Genomic DNA, 22,936 nt, shown 5'->3' with positions numbered 1-22,936 from the left:
TAGATATTTCTCTTCTATTTATTTATTTTTTTAATGTTTACTTTTGAGAGAGGGAAACAGAGTTTGAGTGGGGGAGAAGCAGAGAGAGGGACAGAATCTGAAGCAGAGGAGGGTCAGAGACCGAGAGAATCCTAAACAGGCTCCTGACAGATGCAGGACTTGAACTCATGAACTCATGAACTGTGAGATCATGACCTGAGCCAAAGTTGGACACTTTAACTAACTGAGGCATTCCTAGATGTTTATCTTTTAAGAAGATTTTATTATGGAAAAGTTTTCAACATCTTCAAAAATAGAAAGAGTAGGGGCATCTGGGTGGCTCGTTTGGTGACTCTTGGTATATCAGCTCAGATCATGATCTCACAGTTTGTGAGTTTGAGCCCTGCATCTGTCAGGAGCCTGTTTGGGATTCTCTCGGTCTCTGACCCTCCTCTGCTCTTACGCAGCCTGCTCCCCCCTCCCTCCCTCTCCCTCTCCCTCCCCCACTCTCAAAATAAATAAGCTTAAAAAAGATGAATAAGGGTAGAAAAAGTCATACAGTAAACTGCCTTGAACTCATCGCTGAACATTGTAATATTGTTCCTCTACACCATTTCTCTCTACCCCATGATTTTATATAGCCAGTTTAATGTCATTTCATCTGAGAATTTTAAAAAACAGCATTTTCTTAATATAATTGGGAATTGAGCATTTATCTTGGCTTTTTCTAATGAACTGTATCTCAGTATCTCTTAAGTGGTTGAAGAGGGAATGTTTCTCTTTATAGAAGTATTCCAGCTAAAACCAAACAAGAAGGAATAATAGACTATCACTAGTTTGCAACCCCTAAGGCATTAATGGATCAAGGCGGTGACCGTTAATGGTTGCCAACGTCACAGAAGGAGAGACGTTACAATTAGGCTGATGTGGTATAGTGGTGATATGATACAGTAAATGTTTTATAAGTACATTCAATATTCACTTAAAGACATGTGAATCATATAGTATATAGATGATATCCTGATAAGGGTGTTAAAAGAAGTAAACACAGGAATTCACTGGCCTAGATCTCTAATAACTATTCCTTTTTCAAGTGGGCACAAGTCATACTATGGTTTCTCTTCAGATCGCATAAATCTTTCGCCTTTCAAGTGGGCACAAGTCTTTTGTTACACAAGTCTTTTTGTGAATTGACCTGAGCTCACAAATAAACTGACAAATTATATAAATGGAGTGGAACAGAACGCCTAGATTTATTTTCAAAAGGCAGAGCACACTCACTTGTGAAGTTTTCTGATGATGCTATTTCACTGTGATTGGCCAGACTGGAAACTATATCTCTTCATCCTCTTTCTGCGAATCTAGATCACAGTTTCTTACTTTATTGCTAACCTGGCTCATTGCATCCTGATTTCCTGCCTCCCCAACTCCTCCCTCCTCTTGTAATTGTAATTTTCATCACCCTAAAAAGAAAGCTCATGCCCATTGACATTCACTTCCTTTTCCTACCCCCAGCCCTATGCAAACACTAATCTTTCTGTATGTCTTTTTTGAACATTTCACATAAAATTACACAATATGGAAAAAAAGAAAAAAGAAAAGCAAAAATAGACTGTAGTTGGTCTTCAGAGGCACCAAAATGATCATCTCCCTCCACAGTCAGAGTCATTTAGGAAAAACAGTGTCTGGCATAGGCCCTGTGCTCATAAATATTCTGGGATAAAGCAGTTCCCAGGCCCTGGCTTGGGCTTCCACAGCAGAACGACTTGTCCACATCACTTGCAGGTACAAGGAAAGGCCAGAGTCAGATATGTGGCCAGTCTTTGCTTGTTGCAAGGGGCTCAAACAATGAAGAAAATCACATTCCAGGTTTCCTCCCTGCTTTGTTGCCTCTGGAATGCCACCTCCTTCCCCCCTATCCTGGAAGGAGTCACTTCACACTGAAGTCCAGGGACTGATGGGGCACCTCACCACTCTTAACCCCTCATAGTGCCTCCAGCCTATATGGGACTCCACTGTATGTCCAACTCTGTGCATGAGCTGGGAGCTGGGGGTGGGGAATCATTCTCTGGATTCTAAAAACAAAAGGAGAGAGAACCAAAAATTCTGAACTTTCTGACGGAAGTTGGTTTCTTAGTACCTTCTGAAAGTGACTCTGAGGTATTTACTCTTATTAGAGTCATTATGGATCATGAACTTACACATATTTTTATTATGATTTAATTCATTACATTATTGTCCTTACTGATACTCATATTCATCCATTTCTGACCCATAAGGAAAAACATTTAGGTTAGCTTCTTAAGTCCTTTTGAAATGGCTCTACCATACCTGAAAGCAAGAAAACTAAAATGTTATAGGCTCACCTTGTGTATTTCCTGGCTCAGATTGAAAGCATCCATTTCTCTGGGGTATTTATGTTTCTTTTAGTGGCAAATCCTATTTGGAGACTACAGTGAACATTGCTTCTGGGTTGGCCAGTGTCTCTAAGACTTTTTAGTGGACCTCATAGGGAAATACATACTTTTATAATTTGAAAGATAAAATACATGATGAATTTTTACTCATATTTCTTACTTAAATCAAGACTACCTGGTTTTAATTTTACAGACTTAAAACTTTCACATCTATCAGTTCTCAAGAGTGTCCATAATTACCTTGTTTTATCCCACCTTACACCATAATAGTCTCAATAATAATCCCAACATGTTGTACCAATAATATAATTATCAAAAAGAGTTTGAAGTTTTTTTGGTTTGTTTGTTGGTTCATTTTTGCTTTTGTCTTAAGAGTATTTCCCACTAGAAATATTACTTTACTATATTTTAAAGATACTTGTAATAGAACCCAGATGACAGTTGGCTTTGTGTGTTCCATTTAATTTTTATTCTTAGGGATTTTGTTCCAAGATTTTATTTTGAGAATGTGAGCAGGGGTGGGGCAAAAGAGAGGGGGACAGGGATCCCAAGTGAGCTCTATGTGGACAGCAGCTGTTCAAGAAAAGAATCATAAGAACAACCCACAGACTAGGGAGCACATATAAATGTACTCCTTCTAGGCAAGTTGTGGTAAAGGGTAAATAGTATGTACTTCTGAATCCACCATACTTGGGTTCAAATTCTATGTGACAAGATGCAGACTAATTGAAACACCTCTAAAATCTCAATTTTACTTTGCAGTGAAGATATAATACCATACCCTCCTGTGTTTGGTCAACATTAGAGAAAACATATATGAAGCATTTATTTAGAGATAATAGGAATTGCATCAGCGGTAACCACTGCTGCAAGTAATTATAATTCACAGTGCTTACAAGCAACAGCAGAATTTGGGTTTTATTAAGCTACTGAAAACTAACTGGAATTGTTTAGGATGACAAATCAAAGGAAAAATTAAGTTCTATTTAAAACCTAAAACCTCAAAATAAACTGTACTGACCCTTGTGGAAATCTTTTTTAAAAAGGGTTAAGTGTATTAAATAGACACTTTTGATTGTAAGGTTAGTGATTATGATTCAGATAACTAAAGCAAAATGGGAATTAGTATAAGGATTCTTAAGTAAATTTTTAATGTTTGTTTATTTTGAGAGAGAGAGAGTGAGATCGTGAGTTGAAAAGAGACAGAGAGGGAGAAAGAAAATCCCAAGAAGCTGATACCGGGCTCAAACTAAAAAACCATGAGATATGACCTGAGCTGAAATCAAGAGTCAGACACTTAACCAACTGAGTCACCCGGGTGCCATTTGTAAGGATTCTTAATGCTTGTAAATTAGAACTGGAATTCTTTTCCTTTTTTCCTTCTCACTTCTGTTACCTACTACCTACAGCTTTGGTCTTCCATGGCTCACATTGTAAATGGTACCTTTTCTCCTCTTTGCTCCCATCAGTAACACTCTTCTTGTCTCTGTGGGTTTTTTTGGGGGGGGGGGGTTAGGTTTCTTAAACCACATGTTTTTATCCTATTAATATACTTATCATTAGGCTTAGTTGAGATTTTCTTTCCCTTATAAGAGCAGCCTTTTCCCCATTCTGAGAGAGAGCTACTTTTTTTTAAAAAAATATGTCCACCTTTTTAAAAAAATTATTTTTAACATTTTATTTTATTTTTTGAGAGAGTGTAAGAAGAAGAGGGGCAGAGAGAAAGGGAGACACAGAGTCCAAAACAGGCTCCAAACTCTGAGCCAAATGTGGGGCTCGAACCCATGAACACGAGATCATGACCTGAGCTGAAGTCATAACTGAACCACCCAGGTGTCCCGAGATAGCTGCTTTTTAGAAAGATATATTCTCTCCTCTATTTAAAATTTTCTTCTCTTCACTTTTCTACTCAGCACACTTTCCCTGGCCCTTTTTTTTCCTGGCTATAATTATATTATTAAATCAGTATTCAGTGTATACAGCATTATTCTGCAAATGTCAACAACTGAAACAAGTACTTAACAGTGATTACATTTACTTTCTTGCTTAGGTTTTTATTTTCACTGGAGACCACTTATTGGTTTATTTCTTTTTCTTTGTGCCTTTCACTAATTCAATGCAAATTCTCCCTTGGAAGTATAACTCCTCTAATATGTCCTTTTCTTTTTTCTTTTTTTATGTCTTTATTTTATTTTGAGAGACAGAGTTAGCAGGGGAGGGGTAGAGAGAGAGGGAGACAGAATCTAAAGCAGGCTCCAGGCTCTCAGCTGTCAGCACAGAGCCCGACGCGGGACTCGAACCCATGACTGTTAGATCATGACCTGAGCCAAAGTCGGATGCTTAACTGACTGAGCCACCCAGGCGCTCCTCCTTTAATATGTTCTAACAGTTGAATAATCTGTTAGTTTTTTTTTTAAGGACATTTTTTTTTCCTGGAACCATTATTTTTGCTGTTTTATTCTAGATTGGTTGCTCTTAGGCTTACTACATGATTATGTCACCCGTCATTATCATCTTGGGAATTTCTTTGCTTCTCTCATGTGTTTGCTTTTCTCTTTCCTGGATTCCATACTTTTTTTATGTTTAGATTTACTCCATTCTAATGGAGTACACTTTCCAGTGGCTTTCTGAGAAAGGGTTTTTGGAAGGTGAATTTTTGGGGTTCTTGGATGTCTGAAATTATTTTTATTCTAGCCTCATACTTGATTGATAGTTTGGGTAGAGGCTTTTTAGGTACTAGGGTTTGCCTCTTGAACACATAGGAATTTTGAACACTGTTGTCTTTAACATCCAGCATTGTTGAGAATTCTGATGTTATTTATTTTTGCTATTATAGTTTAAAATTTTAATTTTCTGTTCTCTAAGTGTTCCTTTTGTATGGTGTCCTGTTTCTGTTCTCATTTTGTGGATGCAGTAATATTTCTGTAAGGGTTCTTTTTTTCTTCTCTTCATTGTCTTTGTTTCCTCTGAGTTTCTTACTCCATTATATTTGTTTTGCTGTCTCTTCTTAAATATCTGGATTACTTGACTATCCATTTATATTGGAGTAAGATCATTTATCTGGTGGCTGGCTGACATTTTTGGGGGGAGCTTTTTGTTTTGTTTTTTCTTTTAAAGCAAGAGAGTGTATAACCAGGGAAAAGGAACGGGCATGGGGGAGTGGGAAAATCCCAAGCAGGCTCTACACTCAGCACAGAGTCCAACATGAGCCTCTATCCCACAACCCTGGGATCATGACCTGAACCAAAATCAAGAGTCAGACACTCACCCAACTAAGGCACCCAGGCGTCCCTGTTTTTGTTTTTATAGCTGAGTTGGAGAGTGGAGATGGTGAGGTGAGATGGCAGTGCTGGCACATTTCATGATTCAACACATAGCCTGTTGCTTACCCTTTCTCATTTGGTATGGAGCCTTTCACTTTCCCTCAGTACACCTGGTGCTCCAAAGTCCACAGGCTCTCTGGATCAGCCTTTGCAGATTCATCTGTCAGGCTTCTACCATTTGGGAGAAAAAGTAGTTGGTTAGCTACACTGGAGGAGAGAAAGGTCTAATTCTCCATGTAAAAATTTTTAACTAATGTTCCTATTTTCAGAAGTGTTTTACCCCCTCTTTCAGAGAGTAACCGTTCATCTCAACTGTCCATAAGTCTTTAGATGGGTGGGGTAGTTTTCCTGCTTCTAGTTGTTTTCTCTCCACCTGCCCCGCCCCCAACTGTTTTTATATTTCAGTGTTCTCAATCATGTCTTCTGTAAGTCCAGAAATTTGATTGATAATTCTTACTCGCTTGTTCTCATCACCTCTGAAGATAAATCCCATTTGAAAAAAAACAACATTGCTCTGCTTTTGTTTTGGAATTTTGTGACACATATTTGTGTTCATTCTGCCTTCTTTACCCAGAAGCAGTCTATGTGTTCACATTTCTGTTAGAAAAGCACCTGGGTGGCCCAGTCAGTTAAGCATCTGACTTTGGCTCAGGTCATGATCTCACAGTTGGTGGGTTTTGAGCCCCGCCTCAGGCTTTGTGCTGACAGCGCAGAGCCTGGAGCCTGTCTTCGGATTCTGTGTCTCTCTCCCTCTCTTACCCTGCCCTGCTCACGCTGTTTCTCTCTCTCTCTCTCTCTCTCTCAAAAATAAATAATAACAACAACAAAAAAGAACCTGTTAAAACCTGTTCTATTTCATAGGTCACTGGTCACCAATGGGTTAGGTGTTTGAGGGTCAGTTACTCATCTATGGTATAGTTGCCTATAGAATGGAATGTCGCATGGTATCAAACATGGCATAGGAGGGTTCACAGGTAGATATAGTCATTAACAACCATAGATAGGAAAGTTATCTATGTTTTTACAAGGCTGGGAATTTAAAGCCCTCTCATTTATATTCAGTATGTTAAAGAGTATTTATGCCACATGTGCTATTGCATCATGGTTATGTAAATAACCAGATATAATAGGGTGAGTGGAATGAACTCTGAGCAGAGTATGTGTGATCGTAGAGGCCACATGATGGAGACTGACATATAGAAGATAGAATATTCTAAAGTAAAAAAACAAAACATTACCATTTATAAGTTGTTGAGTGTATCCTGCAAATTTTGCTTAGGAGGGCAAAAAGTAACATTCTTTTTCTTTTCTACTTTGGAACTAGTTGAGAAACAAACACAGTATAAGTACTAATAAAAATGGTGTTGGAAGACAAGACCTAGATACCTGACTTCAGTGGACCTTCTCCTATTTAACCCCTGAATTAGGCTTACCCACCATTGGTTGGGCACCAGTTGGAGACAAAACAGGTCTTCCCATACAAGGGTGCAGTTGCCACCTGTGCTTACCATGTGGTAGAGGGCTGACTAGAATGCCCCTCTTCAAGAGAAGGAAGAACCACAAAAGATGATGGACTTGGAGATACTGAACTGATTAGGTCCTCTTCCCAAGTTCACCAGCCTAAAACACTCCTTCCTTGGCTGAGGAGAGGGTTAAAGGGGTGGAGAGAAACAAAGTATTTTTCCTGTACTTTTTCCTCCTGGAGATTTGAGTGGAAATGTGGGGAGCACGCATTTCCCCTTAACACACAACATATAATAGGCATAATATTATGTAGTAATGTTCATATTCTTAATAATATCATGAAGTAATGGGAAGTAGCTAGCCCATCATTATGTGCCACGTTGAAATGCATGCCACTCACTTTGTACCATGGTCAGTAAAGTCTTTTAATCTGAAAACTTCTTGCCATTTATTAGCTCTGGGAAATTTTTTTGTATTATTTCTTCCGGATTCTTTGTATTTGCATTGCACTACATAGTTATGCCTGTCAGATACTTGACATGTGAATATATCCAAGTAAAAGGTAATCTAAGGGACTTTGAAAAGTACCATTAACCAGAAATAGTATGTGCTTTATTGGCTAATTTTAGACCACCTCTGTTCTAGAAATTCATTTTTGGCAGAGAGAGAGAATGAGAATGAATCCCAAGCAGGCTCCATGCTGTCAGTGCAGCAGAGCCCGATGCAGGGTTCGATCTCCTTCACTGTGAGATCATGACCTGAGCTGAAATCAAGGCTCACTTCTCCTTACCTTTTAAAAACATCTTTAAGGCCCCTGGGTGGATCAGTCATTTGGGCGTCTGACTTTGTTTCAAGTCATGATCTCGTGATTGGTGAGTTTGAGCCCTGTGTTGGGCTCTCTGCTGACGGCTCAGAGCCTGGAGCCTGCCTTGGATTCTTTCTCTCTCCCTCTCCATGTCTGTCTGTCTCTCTCTCTCTCTCTCTCTCTCTCTCCGCCCCTCCCCTGCTCCCACTCTGTCTGTTTCTCAAAAATAAATATTTTTAAATAATATAAAATAAAAATGTATTTTTGTGCACTATAGGAAAATACTCTGTGCACTTAAAAGAGCATATATGGGGCACCTGGGATCTCACGGTCTGTGGATTCAAGCCCCATGTTGGGCTCTCTGCTGACAGCTCAGAGCCTGGAGCCAGTTTTGGATTCTGTGTCTTCCAGCCCCTTCCCAGCTTGCGTGCACAAGAGCTCTCTCTTTCTCCCTCTCTCTCAAAAATAAAAGAAATATTAAAAGAGTATATATGTGTATAAATATATTCTATTTATATTTTTAAGAAATAAGTAACAGCACATGTACACTATTCTGTACCTTAGCTTTTCTCACCTTTTATTAAGATAGGTGTCATCTCCTATCAGTATATATACATCATTATCATCCATTTTCAGGGCTTCAGTCTATTCCATGTATGTACAAACCCTTCTATACAGTATTTCTCTATTGATAGGATAATTCCTAGAAATAGAATTGTCAGGTCCAAGCGTAGGTGTTTTTAATTGAACTAAATACCAGTTTTAATTTCCTCCTCATGGTGTTTGAGATTTCCTTCCCTCATTCATTCTAAAATAGCATACCATCAAGTTTTAGATCTTAGTCTGGTAAGTGAAATACATCTTGTTGCTGTGTTTGCATTTATTTAATTCATTTTATGAGTTTAATTTCATTTTATGGTTTCTGAGCTTGTACCTACCCAAACATTTTCCCCTTGCGTTTTCTTCTAGCATTTTTTGCATTTTATTTTTTATCATAAAATTTTGTTAAATATATTTATTGGTATTAGGAATGAGGTAGAATTCCAACTTAAGTTTTTAGAAGGGATTTAGTATGTGTAATCCCTTTTTATTAAAAATCTGTTTTATCTTCATTGATTTGAAATACCTTTCTTATATGCTTTGTACCTGCGTTTATTTCTAGATTCTTAATTTCCTTAGATAACTTCTCAGTATGTTGCCAAACTACCATGTTGATAAGTATATAACATCTCTTTTAAATAATGGCTGCTATTTTGGCATATATTTCATGATGCTTTATTTTTTAATTTTCAAAATTTTAATTCCAGTGTAGTTAACATACAGTGTTATATTAGTTTAGGGTGCACAATATAGTGACTCACCAGTTCCATATATTACTCAGCGCTCATCCAAATAAGTGTACTATTAATCCCTATTAAGTGTAATATGTCTCCCACTACCTCCCCTCTGGTAACCATCTGTTCTCTATTGTTACAAGTCTGGTTTTTTGTTTGTCTTTCTCTTTTTCTTTTTCTTTTATTCATTTGTTTCTTAAGTTCTACATATGGGTGAAATCATGTGATATTTGTCTCTGACTGGCTTATTGCAGCTAACATACTATCTAGCTCCATCCATGTTGTTGCAAATGACAAGATTTCAGCTTTTTTTTTATGGCTGAATAATATTCCAATATATATAGCACATCTTGTTTATCTGTTCATCTATTGATGGACACTTAGGCTGCTTCCATACTTGGCTATTGTAAATAATGCTGCAGTAAACATAGGGGTATTTGAAATAGTGTTTTTGTATTTGGGGGGTGGGTACCCAGTTGTGCAATTACTGGATCATAGGGTAGTTCTATTTTTAACTTTTTGAGGAACCTCCATACTGTTTTCCACAGTGGTTGCACCAGTTTGCATTCCCACCAATAGTGCAAGAGAATTCCTTTTTCTTCACATTCCTGACAACACTTGCTGGGTTTTTTTTTTTTTTTCCACTCTGATAGGTGTGAGGTAATCTCTCATTGTGGTTTTGATTTGTATTTTCCTGATGATGACTGATCTTAAGCATCTTTTCATGTGTCTGTTGGCCATTTGTATGTTCTTTGGAGAAATGTCCATTCATGTCTTCTGCCCAGTTTTTAATTGGATTATTTGGTATTTTTGGTGTTAAGTTGTGTAAGTTCTTTATATATTTTGGATACTAACTCCTTATTGAATATGTCATTTGCAGAGATCTTCAGCAGTTTGTGTGAGCCTCTATTTTAAAAATAGATTAAGTTACTACTTTTACTTTTCTGTTAAACTTTAAGTCACATGTATGAATTAAGACTTTATTTTTTTCTTATACTGTGCTTTCAGTCTCCAAAACCAATTTTTTTTTGTTAGCTTTTTATTTGAGTGTAGTCGACATATAATGTATGTCATAGTAGTTTTGGGTGTACTCCGAAACCAGTTTTTAGATGTCTGCTCATGAGTTCCTCTTTGGTCAATGCATTGTGGTTTAGGAGTATTCTGTCATCAAATATAAATACTCTGTAACTCATAATTTCTCCTCAGTGTGAAGAATTTTTCTGTTCTTTTCTAGCCTTTAATCTAGACAACGAGCAACCAGATTATGATATGGATTCAGAAGATGAGACCTTATTAAATAGACTTAACAGAAAGATGGAAATTAAGCCTTTGCAATTTGAAATTATGATTGACAGACTTGAAAAAGCCAGTTCTAATCAGGTACTGTACCTTATAAAAATGTCTCCTGTCTTAAAATTAATCCAATTAGCAGCTTTATTTTCCATTTTCTTTTGACCTGAGTATATTGCCTTTTAAATTTCCCTGACATCTTAGAATTTCTATTTACAGTATTCCTTGAACTGAATAATTCAGCATAATTTCTTTGAATAGGAGTATGAAGAGTACTATTCTGACTTTTCTTCTTATTTGGATATAAAAATAATACTAGCTGCAATAGTATATAAATGTTCTTGATCCTCTTCATAGGAGTAAATTTACTTGGTTTGGTCTCTAAGGCAGATATCCCATGCCAAATCTGGCTTAGTTAAGCTCAGACTTATTAAGGTACTCATTATCATTTTAGTTTCTCATATATGTTACTTAAAATTTTAAATGAAGAAAAGTTAATCACAAAGAAATAACTTTTTTTTGTGGGTCATTCTAAAAATGATATAGAGAATTTAAAAGGGCATGGTCTTTTTGGAAAGCAGTTAGGCAGCATATGTCAGGAACCTTAAAATGTTTGTACCTTTTGATTTAGTAATCCTACCTCTAGGAATCGTTCTCAAAAACAGTAACTGGTGAAAATGTCAAAGATTTTTGAACAGAGGTGTTCAGAATAACTTATAAGGTGTCTGTGAGGTGGAATATTACACAACCATTAAAAATGATTATTTTGAATATTAACAGAAATGCTCATTACATAATGTTAGATTTCACAAAAGGATATGGGATTGTTTAATTGCAAAACTGTAAAATTCATTTAAAGCATTTACATTTATGTGTGTACATTGAATAAAAGATCAAAAAAATTCAAAAAAGTACCACTAATGGTTCTATTTAAGTGATAGGATTATTGGTGATTATTATGTTCTTTATTCTGTTTTTCTGTTTTCTAAATTTACTATAATGAACATGTATAGATGGTTGTAATTAGATTTTTAAAATAAACGGTTTTTAAAAATAATCGGTGTACCTGTGTGGTGTATTAATATATTGTTATTAATGTAGTAAGAAGTTAGAGATAAAAGTAAACATTGTATAGTAGACTGTTAACACTTTTCATAGTTTACCCCTTACAAATTCATTATTTTCTTTTACTTCCCAGCTAAAGTCCTCTAAATCCTTAAGGCATTACCAGCTATTCAGAACATTTTTCAAAACTTTTCCATTGTGAAATGCCTGCTGAATATTTAGCCTTTCTTCCAGTCTTTCCCCCCCATTTAGATGGAAAGTTTTTTTTGATGTGCAATCAAAAGAAGTACATTGAAAACTGAACGTTATAAAATTCAACTTAGTTGGTTTTTGAAAGATTGTCTTTTCTTATTGGAAATTCATTGTAACTACCAAATTGAATCTCAGAAATATTTATTCTTGTTAGTGCTCACAGTTTCCCTAAGATTTTGATCACAGGTATAGTTTCATTTTTCTTCTTTATATGCAAACTTTTCTAGCAATCTTAGTTTCAGTCTTTACTTTGGTATTTCTGCTAATTTTCATGGTTGCTCAGCTCTTTGTGGCTGAAGTTATATCATCAGAAGCCTCAGTCCTCTGTTGGGTAATTTGCTTTCTTTCATTTCAGTCAGTAATTATTTAGTGCTTAGGTGAGCAAGAGAGGTGACAGAAGTTCTGCCCTTGGGAAGCTTCTCATCTAAGTTGGGACAGGATAAACAGCAAGCATGTGAACAATACAGTTAACTGTCCACATACAATCAACAGTATTCTATCTTAGTTCTTTTTGTTCCGTGACAAGTTTCTAAGCCCTAAGTTGGGTTGGCTTGGAGCATAATAGCACCTACTTTGGGGCAGTGTAGACAAAGGTAGAAGTTTCTCTTCGGGACAAGATAATGGTCCTGTTACTAGAACTAAGGATTAAAGATACCAAAGGCACCTCGTTCCAAGCACCTGAACTGTGGATTCATGGATTTCTTTATTGTTCCTTTTTGGCAGCTAACATAGTAGCAGATCTTAAGGCAAGGAATCAAGTTTGTGGTTAAAGCAGTATTTATTAGGTTGATAGAGAAAGACATAAAAGATAGACTAAGACAAAGCTGCTGCTCCCATCATTCTGTGGAGACTATGACAATAAAGTTATTATTCAGAATTCCTGTTACCAAATGCTGTGATTAATTTCAGTCCTCATTCAGTTATTTTAATTGAGCTCTATTTCTTGAAACACCTCACCTTTGCTGTTTTGAATGTACTTCATTCTCTTCTGATTTTTCTTTATTATTTTCTTTGAGCATTCCTTCTAATTGTCTTTTACCAAATCCTTTTCATTAATTTCTGCAGACATCAGAGTTTCTTGAAATTCTGTTCTTGATAATCTTATCCTGTGTGTTTTGGGGTAATATCACCTCAGCAAGCATTTTTGTGAGAGTAACAACACATATATCTTTACCCTTGACTTCTTTCTCAAGCTCCGGGACTTTCTTTTTTCTCTTTCCACGCTCCTCCTTGACTTTTCCACCTAGATAGTAAACAGAGCTCTCAAGTTTAACTTTTCTCACTCTCTTAACTCAACATGATCCTGTACTGTACCTTATCTCTCCAGTGATTCCCAGAACTCACAGTGGTGTGGGGTTTTTTTAATCCCTTCAGTCCCTAAATGTCTAATTCTAATTCTTCCTTTTGTAGCTGTAAATTCCATGAATATTTCATCTTTAATTATCTCTTCTCTCATTTCTTTAGTCTTTCTCTCTTTGCCCAAAAATATGCCATGTGTCCCCATTTCCAAAAGACCCTTTCATTTGACCACCATTTTTCTCTATAAAATATCACCCTGTGTCTTTCCTCTTTGTCACCAGTTAAATTTTTAAAAGATTAGCTGTATTGTTTAACTTTTACCTGTATCACAATCCATTTCAGTTTACTGAAATTGTACCCCGGACACCAATGACCTTCTCATTGTCATCCATCCATTTCAGACTGTATCCTACAAATATTCCTGTAGTATTGGGATTTCTTGAATTTTGTCATCTTCTTTCGTCATCTCCTCCTCCATTGTTCCTCTATATCATATTTGTTGCTATTTCCCTCAATATCTGTCCTCAGAATATATGCTTGGATCTTAAGTTACCAACACAGGCACTCCCAGATGAAGTATTTTGTGATTCTGTCATATATTTTAATGCACTAATACTCAGTTCTAAAGTTCTTACATTGTTCACTTACTGTTTAAACTGTATTTGCTTTGCCTCCATTGCCATATTGTAAATTTCTGTAGGTAGTGGTTTTATCTTAGTTTTTTTTCCTGTCTTCCCCACAACCTGTTGAACACAATGGTAAACTGAGAGTAGTTGATTATTAACTACTTATTGCTTAATTGACTATATTTAAAAACATTAATTTTTACACATTATTTATATATTATAATGTATTTATTGAAATTGCTAAGCCATAAATCTGTATGTAAGCAAACTAAATGATCTTTGTCTTCATGGAGCTAGAAGTAGTCTAAAAGAAAAGCCCAGCTAGTAGAATAATTTTTTATCTCCTCATCTCCAGGCGCCCAAAGTAAGTAAACTCAACAACTCAGAGATGTCTTAAAAATAATAAATATTGCTACAGACCTTTTATCAAGTAAATAGCGGTTTCCACTGCTTTCTAGTAGAAATTGTTAAATGGCAGAACCTTTTTCTTAAGGTAGGAAAGTAGTAAGATTCTAATCTTGTGGATTTTTAATCATGTGTCATAATAATTTGAGACTACTTTATGTGCAGATAGTTTTTGCCCACTCAAATTGATTCTGTCACTATGATCATAATGATGCCAGAGATACTAATTTCCTTAGAATAGCTAAAGATACTTCTAACAGAATGGTTAAAATAAAAATTTGCTGTATAGCAACATAAAAACATCAGTCAACTGAGAAAATAGAGTCAACACTGGAAAGAAAGGTCAGGATGTTTAACTGTAAACAACGTATTGAATTCTTCTTACCCAAGATATAAAGAGGGTATTTATCAGCCAGGCAGAAGGACATTTCTAGAAGGAGCAAGAAGCACCAGAGAAGGAAACCCGAGGCAGTGTTTTAATCCCATGACACTTCCTGCAGGAGGATGGGAAGCAATGTTATTCTGGTAGTAATTATAGGTAAGAAACTCACTATCACTCTGCAGCCTGATGGAAAGAAACCTATCCTCCTCCACAATCTAAAGTTAGAGTAAGTTCTTGATATAATTGGTGAAGGTTACAAAATTTTATCAGAAGCAGAATAACCGAACAGCTGAAGGTGTGTAGCATATCACAGCATTGTTTACCTTGGTCTCCAGAGCACATGAGAGCTGCTCGTGATGTTAAGATGCTGTAAGCATGAGATAAAGATTTTTGTGGGGTTTTTGGGGGTTTTTTTTCTGTTAAGGTGGGTTATGTGGAAATGTTCTTTTTTTTTTTTTTTTAAAGTTTATTTATTTTGAAAGCAAGAGAACAAGCAGGAGAAGGGCAGAGAGAGAGAGGGAGAGAATCCCAAGCTGGCTCCACGCTGTCAGTGCAAAGCCCGATTCAGGGCTTGATATGATTAACTGTGAGGTATGATCTGAGCAGAGGTTAAGAGTCAAATGCTTAACTGATGGAGCCACTCAGATGACCTGAGGTAGAATTTTCTTAGATCCAGAACTCGATTCTTATTCTACCACTGGGCTTATAGACTTTGGACCATTCCAGAGAACTTGAGCTAACAAAGATGCCCATTTAAAGTTGGTGTTTGGAAATATTGCTTCTTTTGGTTTGGTCTCTTATTCTAGGCTGTGGCGCTTCACTTTAAAGACCAAGTTACTCAGACCCTCAGGTGAATTAATTGAAGCGGACTCCATTGAACAAGCCAAAGTATGGCCACATATAATTTCATTACACTAAATGTAATCATTACATGGAGTAGAATACTTGAGTTGACATTGTTGGCGTACTCTTTTCCTGTGGCCAATCGTGGCAGCCAAATTATAATGAGAAACCAACTAATTAGCCTCAGTAATCACCATCATAAGGCTGGAAATCCAAATGATTATTGATTGCATTTATTCTGTGAAGTTATACCAGTAAGAGAAATCAGAGATCAGAAATTTATTTGGTGGGTCTTGCTGTCTTCCGTTGACTTCATATAACCATCAAATCAGTTTCTATGTTCATCTTATAGTTTCATTGAGAAAATTTTTCCCTTCATTTCCAAGTTTCAGGGAGACATTTGTTAAGAGATACCTCAACTTGTTTTGAAAATGAATCTTCATCTCCAAAATGATAAAAGTAGAAAGGTAGAAAGATTGTGATAATAGCACTTGCTGAAGCTTTCCAGGCATAACTCCATGATCTTTTTCTAGAGTTTCCTGTAAATAGATATGGATAACCCATAATCCATCCTGCTGAAGCTGATCAGTCTTCACAAGGAACAAGGAAACAGATGTGACCAAGCAAATTTTTACAAACTTTAGTTTGAGATATGTCAGCATTATATTATTGACTATATTAATAATGAAGAAGGACATCCTTTTGAGATACCAGTGTCAGAACTCCAACGGGAATCATCTTAGGGCCACGGTCCAGACATAACAATGTTATTAGCAGAGTGAATGTTGATAACAAGGATTCTGTAGTACTTAAGTAGCTTGGATAGAGGAATTGCCTTTATATGTAATTCATACAGGAAATTCAAAATTTCATGGTATTGAAACTTCTGGAAACATGCAAAGTTTCTTCTTTTACAGTTTCAAAAGAAACTTGTTATATTGGAGAATATATTGGAGAATATTCATCTTTCATTGTAGGTGGATCTAGCAAGAAACCTTCTGTATCTTGTGGTTTCTGTTGGAAAACAAAAGCACAGAAAGAACCTAGTAGACTGTTGAAAACTAGGTATTCAAATGTATAGAATCAGAATATCAGATTTGTAATGGACCCTCGGTGTCTTCTAATTCAAGACTTACCTGAGGCATAGATCTGTTGCATTTTTCCCAACTGATATTCGTTCAGGCTTCTTAAATATTTTAAGTTGTGGTTCTTACTACCCCTCAGGGGAAAATATAACTTTTTGGATAAATCTCCTTATAAATAAATCCTTTGTTAGATTGAAATGAATTGTTTTCTGCAGTCATGATGTCTGATCATTAGTGTTAGACTATACATATAGTTTAACTTTGATTTCTCTTTTTCAGACATTATAGTTGATGACAATTTATGTTTTTCATTTAGCTTGTAACACTTCAGGAAGCAAAACTGCTGCTAAACGAAGATGATTACCTTATTAAAGCTGTGTATGACTACTGGGTAAGAAAACGTAAAAACTGCAGAGGGCCGTCCCTCATTCCTCAGATAAAACAAGAGAAAAGAGATGGCTCCACCAACAATGACCCTTATGTTGCCTTTCGGAGGAGAACAGAGAAAATGCAAACTCGGAAGGTAATGGGCAAATTAGATTTAATTAATATACCTTAGTATTTAAGATTAGGTTTTTTTCTGCTGACTTCAATAATTTTGAATACCTTGAACCTAAAGGGGAGCTAATAACATTGTTGAATATAATATTAGCAGTCCTGCTCTTCGGTGGCTTCTGTTGGTCACTTTCTGTTGATACAGTATCCAATTTCTGATGCCCTTTATAAGTCTCCTGAGTTTGCCATTTCAGACTTGCAGTTGAAGTAGTAAAAGGAATTACACATCTTTATGTAGCTCAGAAATTTGAGTTCTTCAGTAAACTATACATTCTATACATACCCTCTTGTTTGGGAAGCTTAAGAGCTTATAGCTCTTTTGAAACCATATGCTGATTCTTAGAAATAAAAATGAACTTTACTCCCTTTAGCTACTATGGGGTCATGGGAAGTGAGGAAAGGTTCCTTTCAAGCCTGTTCTTCCAATAGTCAGAAGTAACAGTGGAATCTTTTTCTTCTTTTCTGAGTTGTCAGTTGTGTCAGATTTCTAGTTAATGAAGTTGTCCCCATCTGTCTTTCACAAGCAGTGTGAGCCGGAATTTTATATAAGAGAAACAGGGTCTCATGCTATGGAATGACACAGTATAGAAGAAAGTGTTGTTTCACAGGGGATAGTCATTGTCTTCCATTTCCCATAATCAGCAGTAAACACCATACACATTAACACCTTCTCTAACGTTGCAAAAAATGAGAACATATAAATGTAAAAGCCATGAGAAAGTATGATTGGAGGCCAACCCTTTTCTGTGGATTCCTGTTGCTCCTAACATTAAAAGCTGTCCTTGTCCGTTGTTAATGTAACAGCTGTGAAGCAGAACAGCTGCCAGGAATAGTATATTTTGGAAAAAATTCTCCTACTGGTTAATAACCAGTTTCTGTAGGTCTGTCTTGGATTTCCCAAGTTTAGATGTCATTCCCTAAACCAGGCCAAGTTTTCAGTTTGGCATTTTAGTTCTTAGATAAGGAAATCTAAGATATTTTATGAAGATGTAACATCTTAGAAAAGACTGGAATGAGGTAAATTTGTAAATAACAGGCAATTAGACATGAGGAAGAGGAGGTTTACCTGAATCATTGAAAAATATGAACTACTAATGGCTTTTTAAAGGAAATGTAATTGATTCAGATACATTCCAAAACAGACTTTTAGCAATGTCTTTTGAAAGAAGTATACCATTAGACTTCTTTTAGTGAGTGGGTGTGAAGAACTTAAAATTAGCAGTATTTATTGACATGTAAACAACATTCTAAATATTTAAATTAGCTTTATTCTTAAGTAGGTTAAATCACTGTTTTCTAACTAGTGTATATTGAGAATTGCTAGTAATGAGTTCCTATGTATAGGTGCTTCATTGTGCAATAACTAGTGCTGCTTTTTCCAGACACTCTGATTTCTCTTACCTCTTACTTTCACCTTCCTCTTCCTCCTTTCCAGTAGTCTTTTTATTCCTCTCTGTTTTCAATTTGAGGACAGGACAGGACAAATAAGTGAAGTATGAATAAAGTGTTTAAGTTAGATACTAGGATAATGTCAATGTTAATTTCTGATTTCAGTAAAGGTACTGGTTATATAAGAGAGTATCATTGATTCTAGAAAGTACATATTAAAGTGTTTAGAGATGAAGGGACAGTACATGTCCCAACTATTCTCAAGAAATTTTTCAAATAGGGACCCTGGGTGCCTCAGTCAGTTAGGCATCACAGTTCCAGAGGCTTGCAGGTCCTAGATACAGGTACCAGCAGATTCAGTGTCTGGTGAGGACCTACTTCCTGATTCAGAAGCCATCATCTCACATGGTGGAAGGGGCACGAGAGCTCGTTGGGGTCTCTTTTATAAGAGCACAAATCCGTTTATGAGGACTCCTCCCTCATGACCTAATTACCTCCCAAATGCCCTACCTCTAAGTACCATCACATTGGGGCCTTGGAGTTTCAACTAAATAAATAAGTTAAATAGGTACATAGAGATAAAGCAAATGTAAAATAATAACATTTGGGCAATCTGGATGAAAATACAGAAGAATTTTTCATACTATTTTTTAACTTTTTGTAAATATGAAATTATTTCAAAATAAAAAGTAAAAAACAAAAGAGTAGAAAGGACTAGAGAAAGGCAAAATTAGTAAGGGTAGTTAATTTGGGCCTAAAAAGAGCAGAAAATGAATGGTTAAGACAGGGCAGAAGCATACAGCCCACAAGAAACGTTTAGTGAAGAGGGGGCAATCTTAAAAGGCTCGGGTGCACTTTTGAATATTGTTCAGCTGGCAGGTAGCCTTATGTTATTACTCATCTTTCGAATCTGTAGGTCTCATTCTTACTAGACTGTAAGCCTTTTGAGGATAGGGGACATGTGCAATACCCTGCACAGAGGGACACTTTAATATTTGCTCTTGGTAATGTTAATTTTTTTTCAGTTGGGAGGTATTGCTTCCTGCTTGTCTTACCCCCCCTCACACACACTTAAAACCATGCTTCAGGTTTTTCCTTTTGCCACATAGTACTGGAGGGGTAAAAAGATTAATTTTCTTTTGATAAAATAAAAGAATGACTTACTAACATAACATTTAAAATACTTGGTGTGTAGGGGCAGCTGGGTGGCTCGGTTGGTTGAGCTCAGATCATGATTTTGCAACTCGTGTGTTTGAGCCCTGCATTAGGCTTTTTGCTGACAGCTCAGAGCCTGGAGCCTGCTTTGGATTCTGTGTTTCCCTCTCTCTCTGCCCCTCCCCCACTCCTGCTCTGTCTCTCAAAAATAAACAATTAAAAAAAAATTTTGATACTTGGTGTGCAGTACCTTAATGAGACTTAGGTTATGTTTTACAGGTGACGATTACATTTCAAATACAAGAAACTGCATAAAAGAAAAAAGAGTAAAACTTTGAATCTTTAAATTTTATTTTCTCCTGTATAATCCTCCAGTATGAAACCTGGTTTGAGGTCTTTCTAATGTCATATTGTATTTTTAACCCAAGGATGGGAAAATTGCTTAAGTGCAGTCTGTCTGGATACATAGAATGAGAGGTGGTAATGGTCTGTTTTTAAACAAATAGTTCCATGCCTACCTATAAATATTCTGTGGTTATTTGACTGAACAAAATATTTTATGTTAATAGTAACTTTAGTCAAAGAGTTGCTAATTACAACTGAGCCTTCTTTAGTTATTAAGCAGGACTTTCATTCTGAGTTGTTAAGATTAAATCTTAGGCTTCAAAGTAGGACCTTTTTAACAATACACTGAAATTTAGAGTTTTCCTTTGTTTTCTACCCTGCAGTGAGGCATTATTACTTTGAAATATGACAGTCCCATTCTTGAGATACTTTCCTACTTTCAGTTTTATATCTGAGTTTCTGATCAGGAAGTTTTGCTTGTCATTTTCATTGTGAGTGTTTACATTGTTGGTAGACTAAACCCTACAGCCTGCAGTTACAGAGGTGGATGGATGGACGGAGACCCATTTTGGCTATTTTATTTTTTTTAGGTAACCTTGATTTTGTCCCTGAAAAATGCCTTGTGTCAATTTGAATGGACTACATTTTCTGATCGATACACTAGATTTTGTTTCAGGCAGACTTTTAAAAATGTGTTTACAGAAGTGGGAAAAATGTGTTTACATTGGAATTCTCCCTTCTGTCATTGCATCTTTTCAACAATGGGCAGCTTTTTTTTTTTTTAACATTTGAGAGATATTTGCTTATACGTCCATTTTCAGAGTTAGATACGTTCTCCTATGTAGTTGCTGTTTAAAACAATCTTTTAACATTTTTACGTTTAAGAGTTTTTTTAACATTTTGCTTTTACGAAACTGATTTGGGTCTCATAAGATTTTGTTGAATGAAAATGAATATGTCAGTAAGTGGATTATTTTTCTAAAATTTTTTTTTCAATAGAATCGTAAGAATGATGAAGCCTCTTATGAAAAGATGTTGAAATTGAGACGAGAGTTTAGTAGAGCCATAACAATTTTGGAAATGATTAAGAGAAGAGAGAAAACAAAACGAGAATTATTGCACTTAACCTTAGAAGTTGTGGAAAAAAGGTAACCTTGCTGCTGTTATATACTAATGGTAACTTTAGCCAAATGATGGTCAGAATATAAATAAATGATTTGTTTTACTTTTTGCCATGCTTTAAAGATATTTAAAATTGATTCTTAAACAAAAGCTACATTTTTTGAAGAATTCTGGTGTTACTATTTTTTAATTAGATTATCAGTTTGGATTGCAAATTTGCAGTATATTTTTGTGTGTGTTATATGTAGATCCTCTAATATATTTAATTGTTTTTTCAGAATCCTTGAGTTTTATTTAGATAGGAATCTAGAGATCATTTTGTCCATTCTTTTTGTTAAAGTTTCTATTAAAATTTGAGGGAAATGAATGTTTAAATGATTTTATTTTCTGACTAGGTAGAAAACATTTTTTGTTTCAGCGCATTTTAAAAATGTGTCTCTAATGCAGTAGTCCTTTTCCTGCATAATTAAACTAAACTACACCTGACAGAATTTTATGTGATTCCTGAGGTAAGCATTCCTAACATCATTTCCCAGTGTTTGAAAACATTAAATAAATGAGAAATTTGTCTTCTGTATACCTTAGAGGGTTTTTTTGGTTTTTGTTCTTAATATATCCCAAATACGAACTTCTTTATTCCTGTAAATTTTCTCTTTCAAGAATCATCTTTTTTATTTATTTTAAGAATAATCTGACTAATTGTTGGCTCTGTTTGATTAGTTCTATTCTAGTTAATTGGGATATCATTGGTTTTTCTTTCTAATTTATTTTTAAACTACAAAACATTTTTTATATTTTGTTACCTTTTCAAGATATCATTTGGGAGACTATGGTGGTGAAATCCTTAATGAAGTGAAAATCAGTAGATCAGAAAAAGAGTTATATGCCACTCCAGCAACTCTTCATAATGGAAATCATCACAAAGTCCAAGAATGTAAAACTAAGGTGAATGTCCTCTGGGGAGAAGCACATATGGTAATATTGTTCAGACAATTAGGGGTTTCATCAGCTGTCATAGTATATTTTGGTTAAAGAAGAAGGTGATTAACATGTGTTACTTTTTACTATTTGCCAAACACTTTGCTAGGAATGTTTATATACATATTAACTCATTAATCCTTATAGCTAATAAGTGGCTGATTTGAGATTTAGTTCTAGGTCTAACACCAAAAACCATGTGCTTTTCACTATGCTATCTGCTTCTCTAGAGAAAATGGGTAAATAAAGTTTGGTTGTTATCACTAGCCTTAGCAAATCCTGCATTGTCATGGCAGGCATCAAAATCTAAGATTAAAGCTTTTTTCATTGACGCTATTGAAAGTTATTCTTAGTTTCGTTATCACTTCTAGAACCAGCATTAATCAATGCTATCTACTTTGAGTAATTTGAAGAAGTCCTGTAACTTCCAGGTCCTATTTTCCTCGTAATAAAGACTCAGTGATTATTTAAGTCTCTTAGACTTAAAGGAATTATATTTATTCAGTATTCACTTGGTACATTAATTAAAGTATTCATTAATAAAACCTTTAAGGAGCTTAGATTTAAATAAGAAATAGGTATTGACTGAGCATTTAGGAAATAGAACTTTAGTATGTGTGTGGCAAGATTTAAAAAGCAGCATAGGGTGTTTGTGGAAAATTCATCTTTTAAAAATGTATACAATTCTTACTTTTCATGGGTTCGTTGTTAAAGGTGAAGAAGAATGTGGAGCAGGAAGACTCCTTCTTTAATCAGCTGATCAATTCAAACACGAAAAGTTCTTTCTTATTAATCACAGGCATCTAGCCCACCTACTTGATTC

General features: G+C 35.7%; 1 protein-coding gene and 1 long non-coding RNA gene across 6 annotated transcripts in view; one reads left to right on the top strand and one right to left on the bottom strand.

Moving 5' to 3' along the window:
• The window catches only part of LOC115287836, a 56,585-nt gene extending 50,279 nt beyond the window's left edge, over positions 1-6,306 (bottom strand). For both annotated transcript variants that reach the window (XR_003906679.1, XR_003906680.1), the window contains exons 1-2: positions 6,177-6,306; positions 5,786-5,890 (exon numbers count right to left, since the gene is read on the bottom strand). This is a non-coding gene — a long non-coding RNA (uncharacterized LOC115287836). The remainder of the gene's footprint in view (positions 1-5,785; positions 5,891-6,176) is intronic.
• The window catches only part of EPC2 (enhancer of polycomb homolog 2), a 121,878-nt gene that overhangs the window by 74,648 nt on the left and 24,294 nt on the right, over positions 1-22,936 (top strand). For all 4 annotated transcript variants that reach the window (XM_029934616.1, XM_029934615.1, XM_029934614.1 and 1 more), the window contains 4 exons: positions 10,557-10,702; positions 16,886-17,092; positions 21,013-21,161; positions 21,948-22,080. In XM_029934616.1, the coding sequence (XP_029790476.1) occupies positions 10,557-10,702; positions 16,886-17,092; positions 21,013-21,161; positions 21,948-22,080 (635 nt within the window). The remainder of the gene's footprint in view (positions 1-10,556; positions 10,703-16,885; positions 17,093-21,012; positions 21,162-21,947; positions 22,081-22,936) is intronic.

This window comes from Suricata suricatta, chromosome 3 (genome assembly GCF_006229205.1).
Source record: "Suricata suricatta isolate VVHF042 chromosome 3, meerkat_22Aug2017_6uvM2_HiC, whole genome shotgun sequence".
NCBI classification, from domain to species: Eukaryota; Metazoa; Chordata; class Mammalia; order Carnivora; family Herpestidae; genus Suricata; species Suricata suricatta.
The sequence above is the reverse complement of the archived record's forward strand: the minus strand, read 5'-3'. Positions and strand labels throughout refer to the sequence as shown.